The following is a 19,092-nucleotide window of genomic DNA, read 5'->3' as shown; positions in this document are numbered from 1 at the left end:
ATGAAACCTGGGCCTAGCTTCCTAGAGCCCCAACAGCGCGGAGATCATCATTAGACGACGCTCGAAGTGTTTGAGACGAGGAATTGTGTTAGCTCCCTGAGCTAGTGCTTAACACAGTATTGTGGTGTGCAGAGCAGACGAGCAGGATACAAACCCAGACTGTAGTCCAGGGATCATCAATTAGATTCAGTCACAGGCCGATTATTTCTTGAGTGGACAACAGTCAAGAACATAATTATAAATAAGTTGTAGATGGCAAATTGACCAGAAGAAGCCCAAACAGATATAATGTTTGACTAAACCACAACCCTTTCAAACCGTTCCTCCATTTGTAGACGATCACATGTCTCTCTATTATACATGGGAATACTTGGGGAACAGATTTCCTAAATTAAAATCACTTGGTGATTTTACAGTCTTTCATGTCCAACAATGAAAATTCAAACCCCTGCTGTTGTCCTTGTGTGATGTAGTCTGCAATGTGTGTGTGTGTGTGTGTGTGTGTGTGTGTGTGTGTGTGTGTGTGTGTGTGTGTGTGTGTGTGTGTGTGTGTGTGTGTGTGTGTGTGTGTGTGTGTGTGTGTGTGTGTGTGGTGTCTTACCTGATGAACGGCACACTCCACCCGGGTGTAGGAGATCATACATTGTATGCTGTGTCTGAAGCCCCTGTTGAAGGAGTCTGTCTGTCGGTTGGTGATATATGTAGACTTCCTGTCTGTCTGTCGGTTGGTGATATATGTAGACTTCCTGTCTGTCTGTCGGTTGGTGATATATGTAGACTTCCTGTCTGTCGGTTGGTGATATATGTAGACTTCCTGTCTGTCTGTCGGTTGGTGATATATGTAGTCTTCCTGTCTGTCTGTCGGTTGGTGATATATGTAGACTTCCTGTCTGTCGGTTGGTGATATATGTAGACTTCCTGTCTGTCGGTTGGTGATATATGTAGACTTCCTGTCTGTTTGTCGGTTGGTGATATATGTAGACTTCCTGCCTGTCGGTTGGTGATATATGTAGACTTCCTGCCTGTCTGTCGGTTGGTGATATATGTAGTCTTCCAGTCTGTTTGTCGGTTGGTGATATATGTAGTCTTCCTGTCTGTCTGTCGGTTGGTGATATATGTAGTCTTCCTGTCTGTCTGTCGGTTGGTGATATATGTAGACTTCCTGTCTGTTTGTCGGTTGGTGATATATGTAGACTTCCTGTCTGTCTGTCGGTTGGTGATATATGTAGACTTCCTGTCTGTTTGTCGGTTGGTGATATATGTAGACTTCCTGTCTGTCTGTCGGTTGGTGATATATGTAGACTTCCTGTCTGTTTGTCGGTTGGTGATATATGTAGACTTCCTGTCTGTCTGTCGGTTGGTGATATATGTAGACTTCCTGTCTGTCTGTCGGTTGGTGATATATGTAGACTTCCTGTCTGTTTGTCGGTTGGTGATATATGTAGACTTCCTGTCTGTCAGTTGGTGATATATGTAGACTTCCTGTCTGTCGGTTGGTGATATATGTAGACTTCCTGTCTGTCTGTCGGTTGGTGATATATGTAGTCTTCCTGTCTGTCGGTTGGTGATATATGTAGACTTCCTGTCTGTCGGTTGGTGATATATGTAGACTTCCTGTCTGTCGGTTGGTGATATATGTAGACTTCCTGTCTGTCTGTCGGTTGGTGATATATGTAGACTTCCTGTCTGTCGGTTGGTGATATATGTAGTCTTCCTGCCTGTCTGTCGGTTGGTGATATATGTAGTCTTCCTGCCTGTCTGTCGGTTTGTGATATATGTAGACTTCCTGCCTGTCTGTCGGTTGGTGATATATGTAGACTTCCTGTCTGTCGGTTGGTGATATATGTAGACTTCCTGCCTGTCTGTCGGTTGGTGATATATGTAGACTTCCTGTCTGTCTGTCGGTTGGTGATATATGTAGACTTCCTGTCTGTCTGTCGGTTGGGGATATATGTAGTCTTCCTGTCTGTCTGTTGGTAGGTTATTTTATGTAGTCTTCCTATCTGTCTGTCGGTTGGTGATATATGTAGACTTCCTGTCTGTCGGTTGGTGATATATGTAGACTTCCTGTCTGTCTGTCGGTTGGTGATATATGTAGTCTTCCTGTCTGTCGGTTGGTGATATATGTAGTCTTCCTGTCTGTCTGTCGGTTGGTGATATATGTAGACTTCCTGTTTGTCGGTTGGTGATATATGTAGACTTCCTGTCTGTCTGTCGGTTGGTGATATATGTAGTCTTCCTGTCTGTCGGTTGGTGATATATGTAGACTTCCTGCCTGTCTGTCGGTTGGTGATATATGTAGTCTTCCTGCCTGTCGGTTGGTGATAATTGTATACTTCCTGTCTGTCGGTTGGTGATATATGTAGTCTTCCTGTCTGTCGGTTGGTGATATATGTAGTCTTCCTGTCTGTCTGTCGGTTGGTGATATATGTAGACTTCCTGTCTGTCGGTTGGTGATATATGTAGTCTTCCTGTCTGTCTGTCGGTTGGTGATATATGTAGTCTTCCTGTCTGTCTGTCGGTTGGTGATATATGTAGTCTTCCTGCCTGTCGGTTGGTGATATATGTAGACTTCCTGTCTGTCGGTTGGTGATATATGTAGTCTTCCTGTCTGTCTGTCGGTTGGTGATATATGTAGTCTTCCTGTCTGTCTGTCGGTTGGTGATATATGTAGTCTTCCTGTCTGTCTGTCGGTTGGTGATATATGTAGTCTTCCTGTCTGCCTCTCCAGGTGTTTGATGTGGGTGAGAGCCGGACCATGCCCCTGGAGCTGCCCCCGGACCTGTCAGCAGGCTCAGGGGAATGGAGGAGTTTTGTCCTGGCTGCAGGGCTGGCCGACGCCGTGTCCAGAACCCTGACTGCTCCTATCGACCGCCTCAAGACACAACTACAGGAACAATATTATAACCTAAACACTTATTTAATACAGCTTGATAACACCCAGTAATACTTTGCATTGCCAGACTTCGTAGTCTCATATTCACATGGTTCAGAAATGAACCCTAACTCTAACCCTACAGAAATGAATGGTAGAGACCTACAGGTAACTGTCAAAAATAATGGAAACACTTGAGTAAATGAGGGATACAACGTATATTGAAATCAGGTGCTTCCACACAGGTGTGGTTCCTGAGTTAATTAAGCAATTAACATCCCATCATGCTTAGGGTCATGTATAAAAAGGCTGTACAGGACATTATTTTGGCTACCATGGCTATGCCTCCATAGGATGACAATGCCTCCATAGGATGACAATGCACTCATAGGATGACAATGCCTCCATAGGATGACAATGCCCTCATAGGATGATAATGCCTCCATAGGATGACAATGCCCTCATAGGATGATAATGCCCAGATAGGATGACAGTACAAGCGGTCCCTGAATGGTTTGATGAGCATGAAAACGATATAAACCATATGCCATGACCGTCTCAGTCACCAGATCTCAAACCAGAACGGGAGATTCTGGAGCGACGCCTGAGACAGCGGTTTCCACCAACAACAAAACACCAACTGATGGAATTTCTCATGGAAGAATGGTGTCGCATTCCTCCAATCGAGTTCCAGACACTTGTAGAATCTATAGAATGGTGTCACATTCCTCCAATCAAGTTCCAGACACTTGTAGAATCTATAGAATGGTGTCGCATTCCTCCAATCGAGTTCCAGACACTTGTAGAATCTATAGAATGGTGTCGCATTCCTCCAATCGAGTTCCAGACACTTGTAGAATCTATAGAATGGTGTCGCATTCCTCCAATCGAGTTCCAGACACTTGTAGAATCTATAGAATGGTGTCACATTCCTCCAATCGAGTTCCAGACACTTGTAGAATCTATAGAATGTTGTCCCATTCCTCCAATCGAGTTCCAGACACTTGTAGAATCTATAGAATGGTGTCGCATTCCTCCAATCGAGTTCCAGACACTTGTAGAATCTATACAATGGTGTCGCATTCCTCCAATCGAGTTCCAGACACTTGTAGAATCTATAGAATGGTGTCACATTCCTCCAATCAAGTTCCAGACACTTGTAGAATCTATAGAATGGTGTCGCATTCCTCCAATCGAGTTCCAGACACTTGTAGAATCTATAGAATGGTGTCGCATTCCTCCAATCGAGTTCCAGACACTTGTAGAATCTATAGAATGGTGTCGCATTCCTCCAATCAAGTTCCAGACACTTGTAGAATCTATAGAATGGTGTCACATTCCTCCAATCGAGTTCCAGACACTTGTAGAATCTATAGAATGGTGTCGCATTCCTCCAATCAAGTTCCAGACACTTGTAGAATCTATAGAATGGTGTCGCATTCCTCCAATCGAGTTCCAGACACTTGTAGAATCTATAGAATGGTGTCGCATTCCTCCAATCGAGTTCCAGACACTTGTAGAATCTATAGAATGGTGTCCCATTCCTCCAATCAAGTTCCAGACACTTGTAGAATCTATAGAATGGTGTCCCATTCCTCCAATCGAGTTCCAGACACTTGTAGAATCTATAGAATGGTGTCACATTCCTCCAATCGAGTTCCAGATGCTTGTAGAATCTATAGAATGGTGTCGCATTTGTAACAGTATAACTTTAGACCGTCCCCACGCCCATACCCGGGCGCGAACCAGGGACCCTCTGCTCACATCAACAACAGTCACCCACGAAGCATCGTTACCCATCGCTCCACAAAAGCCGTGGCCCTTGCAGAGGAAAGGGAACCACTACTTCAAGGTCTCAGAGCAAGTGACGTCACCGATTGAAACACTATTTAGCGCACACCACCGCTAACTAGCTAGCCGTTTCACATCCGTTACGCATTCCTCCAATCGAGTTCTAGACACTTGTAGAACAGTAGAGGTGCGTGGGTAAAATAACCGGGGAAGCCAACGGATGTTGATTTAACTTGTTTGGAGTGTTATGATATAAGGCCGAGGAGGTGTGGTGTATGGACAATATTCAGGGCTCAAAACACACAGGTTATAGTTGTAAATAAATCCGGTTTGCCCATGTGCATAACTATTGATAAATCTGACAGGAGACTTTGAGTGGTGAAAGTCGCGGACAGAGGATCTCAATCTCTGTAGACGAAACACTTTTGACCAATTTAAAAATAAAAATACATGTATTTTTTGGTAATTGTGCCGTTATTATGTGTTAGATGTTAAGACTACAAACCTTTATAAACGGTCCGTTTGTTAGATTGACTTGTTATTTCAATAGGCTACTGACTCAAATCTGGGTTTATCCTTTCAATTCAACTTTGTGATGGTTTGCTGAGCTAGATGCAGGTAGTTTATGATTGGCCAACATCTAATTTCAGATACAGTGGAGAATGATACATTTATGTTATGATAGCGCCATGACCATGATCACAATCGATAACTTCCAGTTTATTTAACGAAACATTGACGTTAATAATTGCATAATAACACAAGGCAACATCAACAAACTAAGTTACAGGCTATTTATTAAGTCTGTTTGCCAGCTCCAGGTAATGCTACACAAGTGGCACAAATTGATTTGCAATGCCTCCAGAAATATCGTCATTTCAACATCGTGTACGGTATCAAATGGTAGGCTATAGCATCCTACAATGGCATATAAAATTAATAGCCTACTTGATGGCCAACAGATGCAAATGCAGTCTATCATTCTCTATATTAAAGGTCAGTTTCATTGTGGACGTTTTCCCATAACAGAACGTTTTCCCGTATTACATTTCCGCTCTTGCACAGCGCCTCCAGACCCTATAACTGAGTATGAGTTAAATCCTTCACTCGATACTATTATCGATATTAGAATGCCGTTTACTTTAAACCACCTCTGAGCGAATTTATCTAAAGAGCATCTAGTGCGCCTAAAGTCGTTTTCCAATGCTTTGTCGTTTTTATATCAATTCTAGCGAAAAGGGAGCCTCCATAATGACTAATCTAAATAGTCTACTTTACAACCGGTAAAAAAAAAGTCACGCCGTAACTCCGCTGCCTCTGCTCTCTCAACCAGTGCTCTCAACACACATACACACACACACACATTCACACACACACACACACACACACACACACACACACACACACATCTGGCCCTCCCCCTCTTCTCCTCTCAGCCTCTTGCGAATTGAAGGAAAATTACAATTATTATAAATTATTTTTTAATATTGGTCAATGTTTTGGGGGGGAAGCCTGGCTTCCCTTTGTATCCTTGCATACACTGTTGTAGAATCTATGTCAAGGTGCATTGAAGTAGAAACTCCCATCTAAGGATCTGTTTTCTTCGGCCAACTATTTACTGTGTTTAAGGGAATCGTTGGATCGATTGCTTTCATTTTACTCCTGCGTCTCTTTCATACTTTGGCTTGTGTCTATCGTTATCCCCCCCGTTAACATTACGACTGTGGAAAGGCTTGTCAACCTGTCATACACACCCTGTAACGGCCGAAATGTGTCCAATGAAATACCTTTGTCTTTCCGTTGTATCTATAAAAACGACAAAAGATTAATCTGGCATTTAACGCACCATCTCGACACTTACATCGCATGAAAGAGAAGAAACACGACTTTATTTAAAAAAATAAATGGGAATTGAAAATCATTTATCATTTAGTACAGTTGACATATTTTTTAAATTAGATGCGATGAAATTAAAGCAATTTCCCCCTCAAAAATGAACACTCGGATTATAGTGATATTATTTTCGGATCTCGCAAACAATGCAACATATTTATAGATAGGTCATGAGGTAGTCTCGACAGTGCAGGTAAGGTGGTTGCAGTCCTATTCCGACCCTTTGTGTTAATGTTTGATATATGCAAATACACCCAGTGTATTTATGCAAATTAGGCATATATCATTTTCTCTATTTTAACACAAGATATAAAAAACAAACCCTGAAACAATTACTTAAATATATATATATGAGTGCATTTCCCCAAAAACATTTTTGTAAATTAACAATAAATTGAATATTGAATTCCCATCAAAATCCCTCTACTCCATTCCTTAGAATCCGTGGCAGTAAAGTATTGTATGCGCTATAATTAATTCAAAATCTGATGGATTATTGGTCCATCTTCTTCCATTATCCAACATGTATTCATTTGAATTGTTTAAAAAAAACGTTTTTTATTTATTTTTCTTTACAAATTCGATGACAGTTGCTTATTGAAGCTCGTGGTGGCCCGCCCTATTAAGATGGGTGTTTCTATTGTTTTGGCAGTTACCTCTATGAACCGTGAATCCGTGGACTGGAGACAGAGGTTAATAATTAAAGAAGATATTGTGTGTGTATTTAGGTGTATGGATCCAAGGCGTCCTCCCAGGGATTCAGAGAGTTAAAGGCGGGTGGTGTGAGGTCTATGTGGCAGGGAAACGCTGTGAACGTGCTGAAGGGAACCCCCCAGTCAACTCTGCAGTGCCTCATCTACGCTCAGGTAACACGTACTATACTGTAATAACACAAGGGCCACTGGAGAATTTACAACCAATATGTTCAGATATGGATACTTTACCCCCCCCAAACCCCCCTTCAATTAAATTAAATTCAACGGGATTTATAATAATGATGTGCAAATAGTTAAACGTACAAAAGGGAAAATAAATCAACCTAAATGTGGGTTGTATTTACAATGGTGTTTGTTCTTCACTGGTTGCCCTTTTCTTGTGGCAACAGATCTTGCTGTTGTGATGGAACACTGTGGTATTTCACCCAATAGATATGGAAGTTTTATCAAAATTGGATTTGTTTTGGAATTCTTTGTTGATCTGTGTAATCTGAGGGAAATATGTGTCTCTAATATGGTTATACATTTGGCAGGAGGTTAGGAAGTGCAGCTCAGTTTGCATCTCATTTTGTGGGCAGTGTGCACATAGCCTGTCTTCTCTTGAGAGCCAGGTCTGCCTACGGCGGCCTTTCTCAATAGCAAGGCTATGCTCACTGAGTCTGCACATAGTCAAAGCTTTCCTTAAGTTTGGGTCATTCACAGTGGTCAGGTATTCTGGCAGTGTGTACTCTCTGTTTAGGGCCAAATAGCATTCCAGTTTGCTCTACCTTTTGGTCAAATTCTTTCCAATGTGTCAAGTAATTGTCTTTTTGTTTTCTCATGATTTGTTTGGGTCTAATTGTGCTGCTGTCCTGGGGCTCTGTGGGGTGTGTTTGTGTTTGTGAACAGAGCCCCAGGACCAGCTTGCTTAGTGGACTCTTCTCCAGGTTCATCTCTCTGTAGGTGATGGCTTTGTTATGGAAGGTTTGGGAACCGCTTCCTTTTAGGTGGTTATAGAATTTAACAGCTCTTTTCTGGATTTTGATAATTAGCGGGTACGTCTCTCTCTCTCTCTCTCTCTCTCTCTCTCTCTCTCTCTCTCTCTCTCTCTCTCTCTCTCTCTCTCTCTCTCTCTCTCTCCAGATGAAGGTGTACACCCAGCGCTGGCAGCAGGAGAGTCTGTCAGTACAGCAGAGGTTTGGGCTGGGCTGTGTGTCTGGGGCGGTGGCTCATGCTGTCTTCTACCCTCTAGAGGTACCAGAGCTCTATGACAGGTCTGAACTACAGATATACATGCTGTCTTCTATCCTCTAGAGGTACCAGAGCTCTATGACAGGTCTGAACTACAGATATACATGCTGTCTTCTACCCTCTAGAGGTATCAGAGCACTATGACAGGTCTGAACTACAGATATACATGCTGTCTTCTATCCTCTAGCGGTACCAGAGCTCTATGACAGGTCTGAACTACAGATATACATGCTGTCTTCTACCCTCTAGAGGTACCAGAGCTCTATGACAGGTCTGAACTACAGATATACATGCTGTCTTCTATCCTCTAGAGGTACCAGAGCTCTATGACAGGTCTGAACTACAGATATACATGCTGTCTTCTACCCTCTAGAGGTATCAGAGCTCTATGACAGGTCTGAACTACAGTTATACATGCTGTCTTCTATCCTCTAGAGGTAACAGAGCTCTAAGACAGGTCTGAACTACAGATATACAGTACATTCGGAAAGTATTCAGACCCCTTGACTTGTTCCACATTTTGTTACGTTAGAGAGGATAGGAAGGAGCAGGGAGGGGCAGAGAGGAGTAACGGGCGGGTTTCTAAAATGTATTAAATGCCCCCCCCTCATTAATCTACACACAATAATGACAAAACAAAAACAGGTTTGTAGAAATTTAGCTAATTTGTTAAAAATAAAACATGAAAATATTACATTTACATAAGTATCCAGACCCTTTACTCAATGCTTTGTTGAAGCAACTTTGGCAGCAATTACAGCCTCGAGTTTAAATATATACATGTTTTTTTCACCTTTATTTAACCAGGTAGGCCAGTTGAGAACAAGTTCTCATTTACAACTGCGACCTGGCCAAGAATAAAGTAAAGCAGTGCGACACAAACAACAACACAGAGTTACACATGGAGTAAAACATACAGTCATACAATAACACAATAGAAACATCTATATACAGTGTGTCTGCAAATGAGGTAAGATTAGTGAGGTAAGGTAATAAATAGGCCGTAGTGGCAAAGTAATTACAATTTAGCAATTAAACACTGGAGTGATAGATGTGCAGAAGATGAATGTAAGTAGAGATACTGGGGTGCAAAGGAGCAAAAAAAAAAACACAATATGGGGATGAGGTAGTTGGATGGGCTATTTACAGATGGGCTTTGTACAGGTGCAATGATCTGTGAGCTGCTCTGACAGCTTCAGTGGTTTTTGCAATTCGTTCCTGTCATTGGCAGCAGAGAACTGGAAGGAAAGGCGGCCAAAGGAGGAATTAACTTTGGGGGTGACCAGTGTAATATACCTGCTGGAGCGCGTGCTACGGGTGGGTGCTGCTATGGTGACCAGTGAGCTGAGATAAGGCGGGGCTTTACCTACTAAAGACTTATAGATGACCTGGAGCCAGTGGGTTTGGCAAACAAGTATGAAGTGAGGGCCAGCCAATGAGAGCGAACAGGTCGCAGTGGTGTGTAGTATATGGGGCTTTGGTGACAAAACGGATGGCACTGTGATAGACTGCATCCAATTTGTTGAGTAGCTTGTTGGAGGCTATTTTGTAAATGAAATCGCCACAGTCAAGGATTGGTAAGATACTCAGTTTTATGGGGGTATGTTTTCCAGCATGAGTGAAGGATGCTTTGTTGCGAAATAGGAATCCGATTCTAGATTTAATTTTGGATTGGAGATACTTAATATGAGTCTGGAAGTGTCACGCCTTGGTCATTGTATCTTGTGTTTTTGTTATATGTTTGGGGTAGGCCAGGGTGTGACATGGGTTTATATGTTGTATTTCGTATTGGGGTTTGTATTAATTGGGAGTGTGTATATTTAGGGGTGTGTCTAGTTAGGCTTGGCTGCCTGAGGCGATTCCTAATTGGAGTCAGCTGATTCTCGTTGTCTCGGATTGGGAACCGTATTTAGGCAGCCTGAGTGCGCGTTGTATTTCGTGGGTGATTGTACCTGTCTCTGTGTTAGTCACCAGATAGGCTGTAATTAGTTTCACTCGTTTGTTGTTTTTGTATTTTCAGTTATTTCATGTACCGCATTATCTTCATTAAAAGTCATGAGTAACCTACACGCTGCATTTCGGTCTGACTCTCTTCAAACAACAGACGAAGTTCGTTACAGGAAGGAGAGTTTACAGTCTATCCAGACACCTAGGTTTTTGTAGTTGTCCACATATTATAAATCTGAATCGTCCAGAGATGCTGGACGGGTGGGTAGGTGTGGGCAGCAATCGGTTGAAGAGCATGCATTTAGTTTTACTTGCATTTAAAAGCAGTTAGAGGCCACAGAAGGAGAGTTGTATGGCATTGAAGCTCGTCTGGAGGGTTGTTAACACAGTGTCCAAAGAAGGGCCAGATGTATACAGAATGATGTCATCTGCGTAGAGTTGGATCAGAGACTCACTAGCAGCAAGAGCGACATCATTGATGTATACATAGAAAAGATTCGGCCCGAGAATTGAACCATGTGGCACCCCCATAGAGACTGCCAGGGGTCCAGACAACAGGCCCTCCGATTTGACACACTGAACTCTGTCTGAGAAGTTGTTGGTGAACCAGGCGAGGCAGTCATTTGAGAAACCAAGGCTGTTGAGTCTGCCGATAAGAATGTGGTGATGAACAGAGTCGAAAGCCTTGGCCAGGTCGATGAGTACGGCTGTACAGTAATGTATTTTATCGATGGCGGTTATGATATCGTTTAGGACCTAGAGCGTGGCTGAGGTGCACCCATGACCAGCTCGGAAACCAGATTGCATAGCGGAGAAGGTACGGTGGGATTCGAAATGGTTGGTGATCTGTTTGTTAACTTGGCGTTCAAAGACTTTAGAAAGGCAGGGCAGGATGGATATAGGTCTGTAACAGTTTGGGTCTAGAGTGTCTCCGCGGCAGCTTTCCAATCTTTGGGGTTCTCAGACGATATTAAAGAGAGGTTGAACAGGCTAGTAATAGTGGTTGTGGCAGATCATTTTAGAAAGAGAGGGTCCAGATTGTCTAGCCCAGCTGATTTTTAGGGGTCCAGATTTTGCAACTCTTTTAGAACATCAGATATCTGGATTTTGGTGAAGGAGAAATGGGGAGGCTTGGCCAAGTTGCTGTGGAAAGTGCAGGCCTGTTGACCGGGGTAGGGGTAGCCTGGTGGAAAGCATGACCAGCCATAAAGAAATTATTATTGAAATTCTCAATTATAGTGGATTTATCGGTGGTGACAGTGTTTCCTATCCTCAGAGCAGTGGGCAGCTGGGAGGAGGTGCTCTTATTCTCCATGGACTTTACAGTGTCCCAGAACTTTTTGGAGTTTGTGTTACAGGATGCAATTTTCTGTTTGAAAGAGCTTTGCTTTCCTGATTGCCTGTGTATACTGGTTCCTAACTTCCCTAAAAAGTTGCATATCACGGGGGCTATTCGATGCTAATGCAGAACGCCACAGGATGTTTTTGTGCTGGTCGAGGGCAGTCAGGTTTGGAGTGAACCAAGTGCTATATCTGTTCCTGGTTCTACATTTCTTTGAATGGGGCATGCTTATTTAAGATGGTGAGGAAAGCACTTTTAAAGAATAACCAGGCGTCCTCTACTGACGGAATGAGGTCAATTTGCAAAAATATCTAAAAACCTCTGTTCACTTTGTCATTATGGGGTATTGTGTGTAGATTGATGAGGAAAATAATTAATTTAATCCATTTTAGGATAAGGCTGTAACGTAACAAAATCTGGATAAAGGGGTCTGAATGCTTTCCGAATACACTGTGCATGTGGCCTTCTAAACTGGAGAGGTATGAACTACTGATATACAGTGTTAGGCTGCATTCCAGGCTGAATAAGTTAGACTAACAACGATCACGTATATCCTACTAACAGGACATTAAAAACGATAATATACTATGTTTCACCGAGTCGTGGCAGAACGATGACATGATTAACATACAGCTGGCGGGTTTTATGCTTAATCTGGCAGGATAGAACAGCAGCCTCTGGTAAGACTAGGGGTGGTGGTCTATGTATATTTGTAAACAACAGCTGGTGCACGAAATCTAAGGAAGTCTCAAGGTTTTACTCGCCTGAGGTAGAATATCTCATGATAACATTAACATTTACATTTAAGTCATTTAGCAGACGCTCTTATCCAGAGCGACTTACAAATTGGTGCATTCACCTTATGACATCCAGTGGAACAGCCACTTTACAATAGTGCATCTAAATCTTTTAGGGGGTGAGAAGGATTACTTATCCTCTCCTAGGTATTCCACACAGAGAGAAAAAACTCTCCCTCGCCCCCATTTGGCAAATCTGACCATAATTCTATCCTCCTGATTCCTGCTTACAAGCAAAAACTAAAGTAGGAAGCACCAATGACTCGGTCTATAAAAAAGTGGTCAGATGAAGCAGATGCTAAGCTACAGGACTGTTTTGCTAGCACAGGCTGGAATATGTTCGCCACATCAGTCACTGGCTTTATTAATAAGTGTATCGATGAAGTCGTCCCCACATTGACTGTACGTACATACCCCAACCAGAAGCCATGGATTACAGGCAACTGAGCTAAAGGGTAGAGCTGCCGCTTTCAGGAGCGGGACTCTTGTAAGCTTATAAGAAATCCCTCTATGCCCTCCGACGAACCATCAAACAGGCAAAGCGTCAATACAGGACTAAGATTGAATCGTACTACACTGGCTCCGACGCTCGTCGGATGTGGCAGGGCTTGCAAACTATTACAGACTACAAAGGGAAGCACAGCCGAGAGCTGCCCAGTGACACGAGCCTACCAGATGAGCTAAATGCCTTCTATGCTCGCTTCGAGGCAAGTAACTCTGAAACATGCATGAGAGCATCAGCTGTTCCGGACAACTGTGTGATCACACACTCTGTAGCCGATGTGAGTAAGACCTTTGAACAGGTCAACATTCACAAGGCCGCAGGGCCAGACAGATTACCAGGACGTGTACTCCGAGCATGTGATGACCAACTGGCAAGTGTCTTCACTGACATTTTCAACATGTCCCTGACTGAGTCTGTAAAACCAACATGTTTCAAGCAGACCACCATAGTCCCTGTGCCCAAGAACACTAAGGTGAACTGCTTAAATGACTACCGACCTGTAGCACTCACATCTAAAGCCTTGAAGTCCTTTGAAAGGCTGGTCATGGCTCACATCAACACCATTATCCCAGAAACCCTAGACCCACTCAAATTTGCATACCACCCCAACAGATCCGCAGATGATGCCCACTTGGACAAAAGTAACACCTATGTGAGAATGCTATACAAAGCTCAACACTACGCTAAGGACCCTGGGACTAAACACTTCACTCTGCAACTGAATCCGTGACTTCTTGATGGGCCGCCCCCAGGTATTAAGGGTTAAGGAACAACACATTCGCCACGCTAATCCTCCTTAGCATGTCACTTGTATACAGCGTAGCCTAGTGCGGCAGCGTAGCCTAGTGGTTTAGAGCGTTGGACTAGTAACCAGAAGGTTGCGAGTTCAAACCCCCGAGCTGACAAGGTACAAATCTGTCGTTCTGCCCCTGAACAGGCAGTTAACCCACTGTTCCCAGGCCGTCATTGAAAATAAGAATATGTTCTTAACTGACTTGCCTGGTTAAATAAAGGTAAAATAAAAAATAAAAAATAAAATGTGGCGAATTTGATTTGATTTGATGAAGCCGTTGACTGAGGTGGTGTGCTCCTCTCAATGCCATTGGATGAATCACGAAATATTTTCCACTCTGCGCTAGCAAAACACGTAGCATCCGCGTCATCTATCCCACTTCCATACTGAGCGAGTCACTGGTACTTCCTGCTTTAATTTTTGCTTGTAAGCAGGAATCAGGAGGATAGAATTATCAAATGCAATGTCTGCAATGTAGTTGGCCTGGAACGCGACCTCAGTCTGAATTAATTCCTGTCTGTGTTATATCATGTGTTGGTGGGGACCAGTTTGGTGCCTTTTATCATTGATTTTTCCAGCGCGTTGTGAACCGTATACATAACAATTTCTCACTGTCAATACTCAACTTGTAAGAAACACTGGACTGTCTAGCTAATATATCTATTGGTTAAGAACTTAGACCAAATGACGTGCTCCCTGCCTCCATCTGCCAGGTGCTAAAGGTGAGACTGAACCTATGGGCAGGTACCTACAGCGGGGTGATGCAGTGTGCCCGCTCCATCTACAGGAATGAGTCTGCTGCATCCTTCTACAGGGGCTTCAGACCCAGTATCCTCTGTATGATTCCCTACGCTGGGGTGGAGTGTGCCGTTCACCAGGTCAGACAGCCGAACACTCTATCACATCTGTAGTGTACTATCTGTAGTGTACTATCTGTAGTGTACTATCTGTAGTGTACTATCTGTAGTGAACTATCTGTAGTGAACTATCTGTAGTGTACTATCTGTAGTGTACTATCTGTAGTGAACTATCTGTAGTGTACTATCTGTAGTGAACTATCTGTAGTGTACTATCTGTAGTGAACTATCTGTAGTGTACTATCTATCTGTAGTTAACTATCTGTAGTGTACTATCTGTAATGTACTATCTGTAGTGTACTATCTATAGTGAACTATCTGTAGTGAACTATCTGTAGTGTACTATCTGTAGTGAAAGATCTGTAGTTTACTACCTGTAGTGTACTATCTATCTGTAGTGTACTATCTGTAGTGAACTATCTGTAGTGTACTATCTATCTGTAGTGAACTATCTGTAGTGTACTATCTGTAGTGAACGATCTGTAGTTTACTACCTGTAGTGTACTATCTATCTGTAGTGTACTATCTGTAGTGTACTATCTGTAGTGTACTATCTGTAGTGTACTATCTGTAGTGTACTATCTATCTGTAGTGAACTATCTGTAGTGTACTATCTGTAGTGAACGATCTGTAGTTTACTACCTGTAGTGTACTATCTATCTGTAGTGAACTATCTGTAGTTAACTATCTGTAGTGTACTATCTGTAGTGTACTATCTGTAGTGTACTATCTGTAGTGAACGATCTGTAGTTTACTACCTGTAGTGTACTATCTATCTGTAGTGTACTATCTGTAGTGTACTATCTGTAGTGTACTATCTGTAGTGTACTATCTGTAGTGTACTATCTGTAGTGTACTATCTGTAGTGTACTATCTGTAGTGTACTATCTGTGGTGTACTATCTGTGGTGTACTATCTGTGGTGTACTATCTGTAGTGTACTATCTGTAGTGTACTATCTGTAGTGTACTATCTGTAGTGTACTATCTGTAGTGTACTATCTGTAGTGTACTATCTGTGGTGTACTATCTGTGGTGTACTATCTGTGGTGTACTATCTGTAGTGTACTATCTGTAGTGTACTATCTGTAGTGTACTATCTGTGGTGTACTATCTGTAGTGTACTATCTGTAGTGTACTATAAATGACTGGGTACCATTTGGGACTCCATGTACATTCCATTTGAAGTATATTACCATAGAGATCTATGACTTGAGCTCTATATGGGGACTTGTGTGTATTGTTGACCTACACACTCCGTTCCTGGAATGGACTGGTGAAAACTCTAGCCCTTCTGAGCAAGTTCACACTTCAAGATGGGTATGAAATCATAAAGCAACCTTGTTTTACAGTAATCTACTCCACTCTCTTCCTCCCCCCCCTCTCTCACATCTGTTAGTCTGTCTTGAGTTGGATATGACTGACCAGGTCAGGCACCACTCCCCCCTCTCTCTCAACTGTCAGTCCATTTTGAGTTGGCTATGACCAACCTGTTCAGAGAGCCCAACATTAACTACATCAACCTTATTTTATTGTTTATCTGTGTGCCACAAGATTGTGTTGTTTGCCCTCTGAGCAAAAGCCTGTGAATGAAGGAGGCCTGAGTTCGAACTCATTGATTTTACATCAATCTAATGGGTATCCTATCACTGACTCTCTCTCTCTCTCTCTCTCTCTCTCTCTCTCTCTCTCTCTCTCTCTCTCTCCTCTCTCCTTTCTCTCTCTCTCTGTATCTCTCTGTCCCCCTCTCTCTCTCTCTCTCTCATTTCTCTCTCTGTCCCCCTCTCTCTCTCTCCTTTCTCTCTCTCTCTGTCACCTTCTCTCTCATTTTCTCACCTCCCCCCCTATCCCCCCCCCCTTCTCTCTCCCTCTCCCGCAGTCCATTGTGACCTGGGCTAAGAACCAACAGGACTACAGCAGTGACTCCCAGCTCTTCTTTTTCAGTTTTGTGGCCTTCTCTGCTGGACAGATGAGCAGCTATCCTCTAGCTGTGATCAGGACCCAGCAGCAAGCTCAGGGTAACGGTCGATCCATGCAAAGAACAATAATCAGGAACATTTTCATTCAATTAAAATAAGCCACTCATTTCTCTGTTTCAATGAACTCTGCATGTAACTTTTCCTGACCATGTGATCTAACCAGGACACCCACCATCCCTAGGGCCATGTGATCTAACCAGGACACTCACCGTCCCTAGGACCATGTGATCTAACCAGGACACCCACCATCCCTAGGGCCATGTGATCTAACCAGGACACTCACCGTCCCTAGGGCCATGTGATCTAACCAGGACACCCACCGTCCCTAGGGCCATGTGATCTAACCAGGACACCCACCGTCCCTAGGGCCATGTGATCTAACCAGGACACCCACCGTCCCTAAGGCCATGTGATCTAACCAGGACACCCCCTGTTCCTAAGGCCATGTGATCTAACCAGGACACCCACCGTCCCTAGGGCCATGTGATCTAACCAGGACACTCACCGTCCCTAAGGCCATGTGATCTAACCAGGACACCCCTGTTCCTAAGGCCATGTGATCTAACCAGGACACCCCTGTTCCTAAGGCCATGTGATCTAACCAGGACACCCACCGTCCCTAAGGCCATGTGATCTAACCAGGACACCCACCGTCCCTAAGGCCATGTGATCTAACCAGGACACCCCTGTTCCTAAGACCATGTGATCTAACCAGGACACCCCCTGTTCCTAAGGCCATGTGATCTAACCAGGACACCCACCGTCCCTAGGGCCATGTGATCTAACCAGGACACCCACCGTCCCTAGGGCCATGTGATCTAACCAGGACACCCACCGTCCCTAAGGCCATGTGATCTAACCAGGACACCCACCGTCCCTAGGGCCATGTGATCTAACCAGGACACCCACCGTCCCTAAGGCCATGTGATCTAACCAGGACACCCACCGTCCCTAAGGCCATGTGATCTAACCAGGACACCCACCGTCCCTAAGGCCATGTGATCTAACCAGGACACCCACCGTCCCTAGGGCCATGTTATCTAACCAGGACACCCACCGTCCCTAGGGCCATGTGATCTAACCAGGACACCCACTGTCCCTAAGGCCATGTGATCTAACCAGGACACCCACCGTCCCTAAGGCCATGTGATCTAACCAGGACACCCACCGTCCCTAAGGCCATGTGATCTAACCAGGACACCCACCGTCCCTAAGGCCATGTGATCTAACCAGGACACTCACCGTCCCTAGGGCCATGTGATCTAACCAGGACACCCACCGTCCCTAAGGCCATGTGATCTAACCAGAACACCCCCTGTTCCTAAGGCCATGTGATCTAACCAGGACACCCCCTGTTCCTAAGGCCATGTGATCTAACCAGGACACCCACCGTCCCTAAGGCCATGTGATCTAACCAGGACACCCACCGTCCCTAAGGCCATGTGATCTAACCAGGACACCCACCGTCCCTAAGGCCATGTGATCTAACCAGGACACCCACCGTCCCTAAGGCCATGTGATCTAACCAGGACACTCACCGTTCCTAGGACCTGAAGTGTGTCTTGGTCAGTTTATATGATCACGATATGCTCCTCCTGTCCCTGATTAGAATTGTGTCACTGTCGTCTGAGGTACAGTGTACCATACTGTACATAACTTACTGGATGTGATGTGTCCATAACAGGCTATTCTTACTTCCTTGTCTTACAGCTTTCAGTTCAACTTCACCCACAACTTTTCTTCAGGGGTTCACAGGCATCTATGAGAGACATGGAATACGAGGATACTACAATGGGATGGGGGCCAGTTTCGTCCGGGCGGTTCCATGCGCTCTGTTAAACTACACCTTGATGAAGAAACTAGACACAATGCTTTCCTGATTTCAGAGTCATAGTTAATTATTTGTTGTAGGTTTTTGTGAATGATTTTATGTAATACTCTGTACAAAACAACAACCTTTAAACTTGATGCCATTGTCAATGAACTGTCCCAAAATACTTCAAATTGCAATGAACTACCAAATAGAACTACCAAATATACAACCAAAGGACTGTTGTTGGAGGGCTGATTGGGGCCCAATCTCCAGCCTGACCAATCCTTTGTTGACCCCTATTGTCATTAAATCAGTGTGAAGTATCTATGGCCTCCTCCTTTGCCTTTCTTTCAAACACATTTGTGCAAAAACTAGAGTAGTGTTTTAGACTCTAAATTACAGTGCAGTGTGTGCTCACAAAGAGAGAGTCTTCACTTATAATGTTTATCACAAAATACAGGACTTCCTACAGTATTACATTTTGCAAATATATTTATTTGGTTATCATACTAAATATGAAAGTTACTAAAACATGTGTACATTGTAACCATATTTG

The 19,092-nt window shown here is 43.6% G+C and overlaps 1 protein-coding gene across 1 annotated transcript in view; it reads left to right on the top strand.

Moving 5' to 3' along the window:
- slc25a24l (solute carrier family 25 member 24, like) overlaps window positions 1-18,851 on the top strand; it is a 22,633-nt gene extending 3,782 nt beyond the window's left edge. Inside the window, exons 5-10 of the mRNA XM_052475870.1 lie at window positions 2,732-2,891; window positions 7,286-7,425; window positions 8,398-8,508; window positions 14,603-14,767; window positions 16,624-16,762; window positions 18,434-18,851. Of these exons, the coding sequence (XP_052331830.1) occupies window positions 2,732-2,891; window positions 7,286-7,425; window positions 8,398-8,508; window positions 14,603-14,767; window positions 16,624-16,762; window positions 18,434-18,603 (885 nt within the window). The 3' untranslated portion in view covers window positions 18,604-18,851. The remainder of the gene's footprint in view (window positions 1-2,731; window positions 2,892-7,285; window positions 7,426-8,397; window positions 8,509-14,602; window positions 14,768-16,623; window positions 16,763-18,433) is intronic.
- Window positions 18,852-19,092: the final 241 nt, after the last annotated feature.

The sequence above is a fragment of the Oncorhynchus keta genome, chromosome 23 (genome assembly GCF_023373465.1).
Source record: "Oncorhynchus keta strain PuntledgeMale-10-30-2019 chromosome 23, Oket_V2, whole genome shotgun sequence".
Classification (NCBI taxonomy): Eukaryota; Metazoa; Chordata; class Actinopteri; order Salmoniformes; family Salmonidae; genus Oncorhynchus; species Oncorhynchus keta.
Note: the sequence above shows the minus strand (reverse complement) of the source record. Positions and strands in the feature narration are given on the sequence as shown.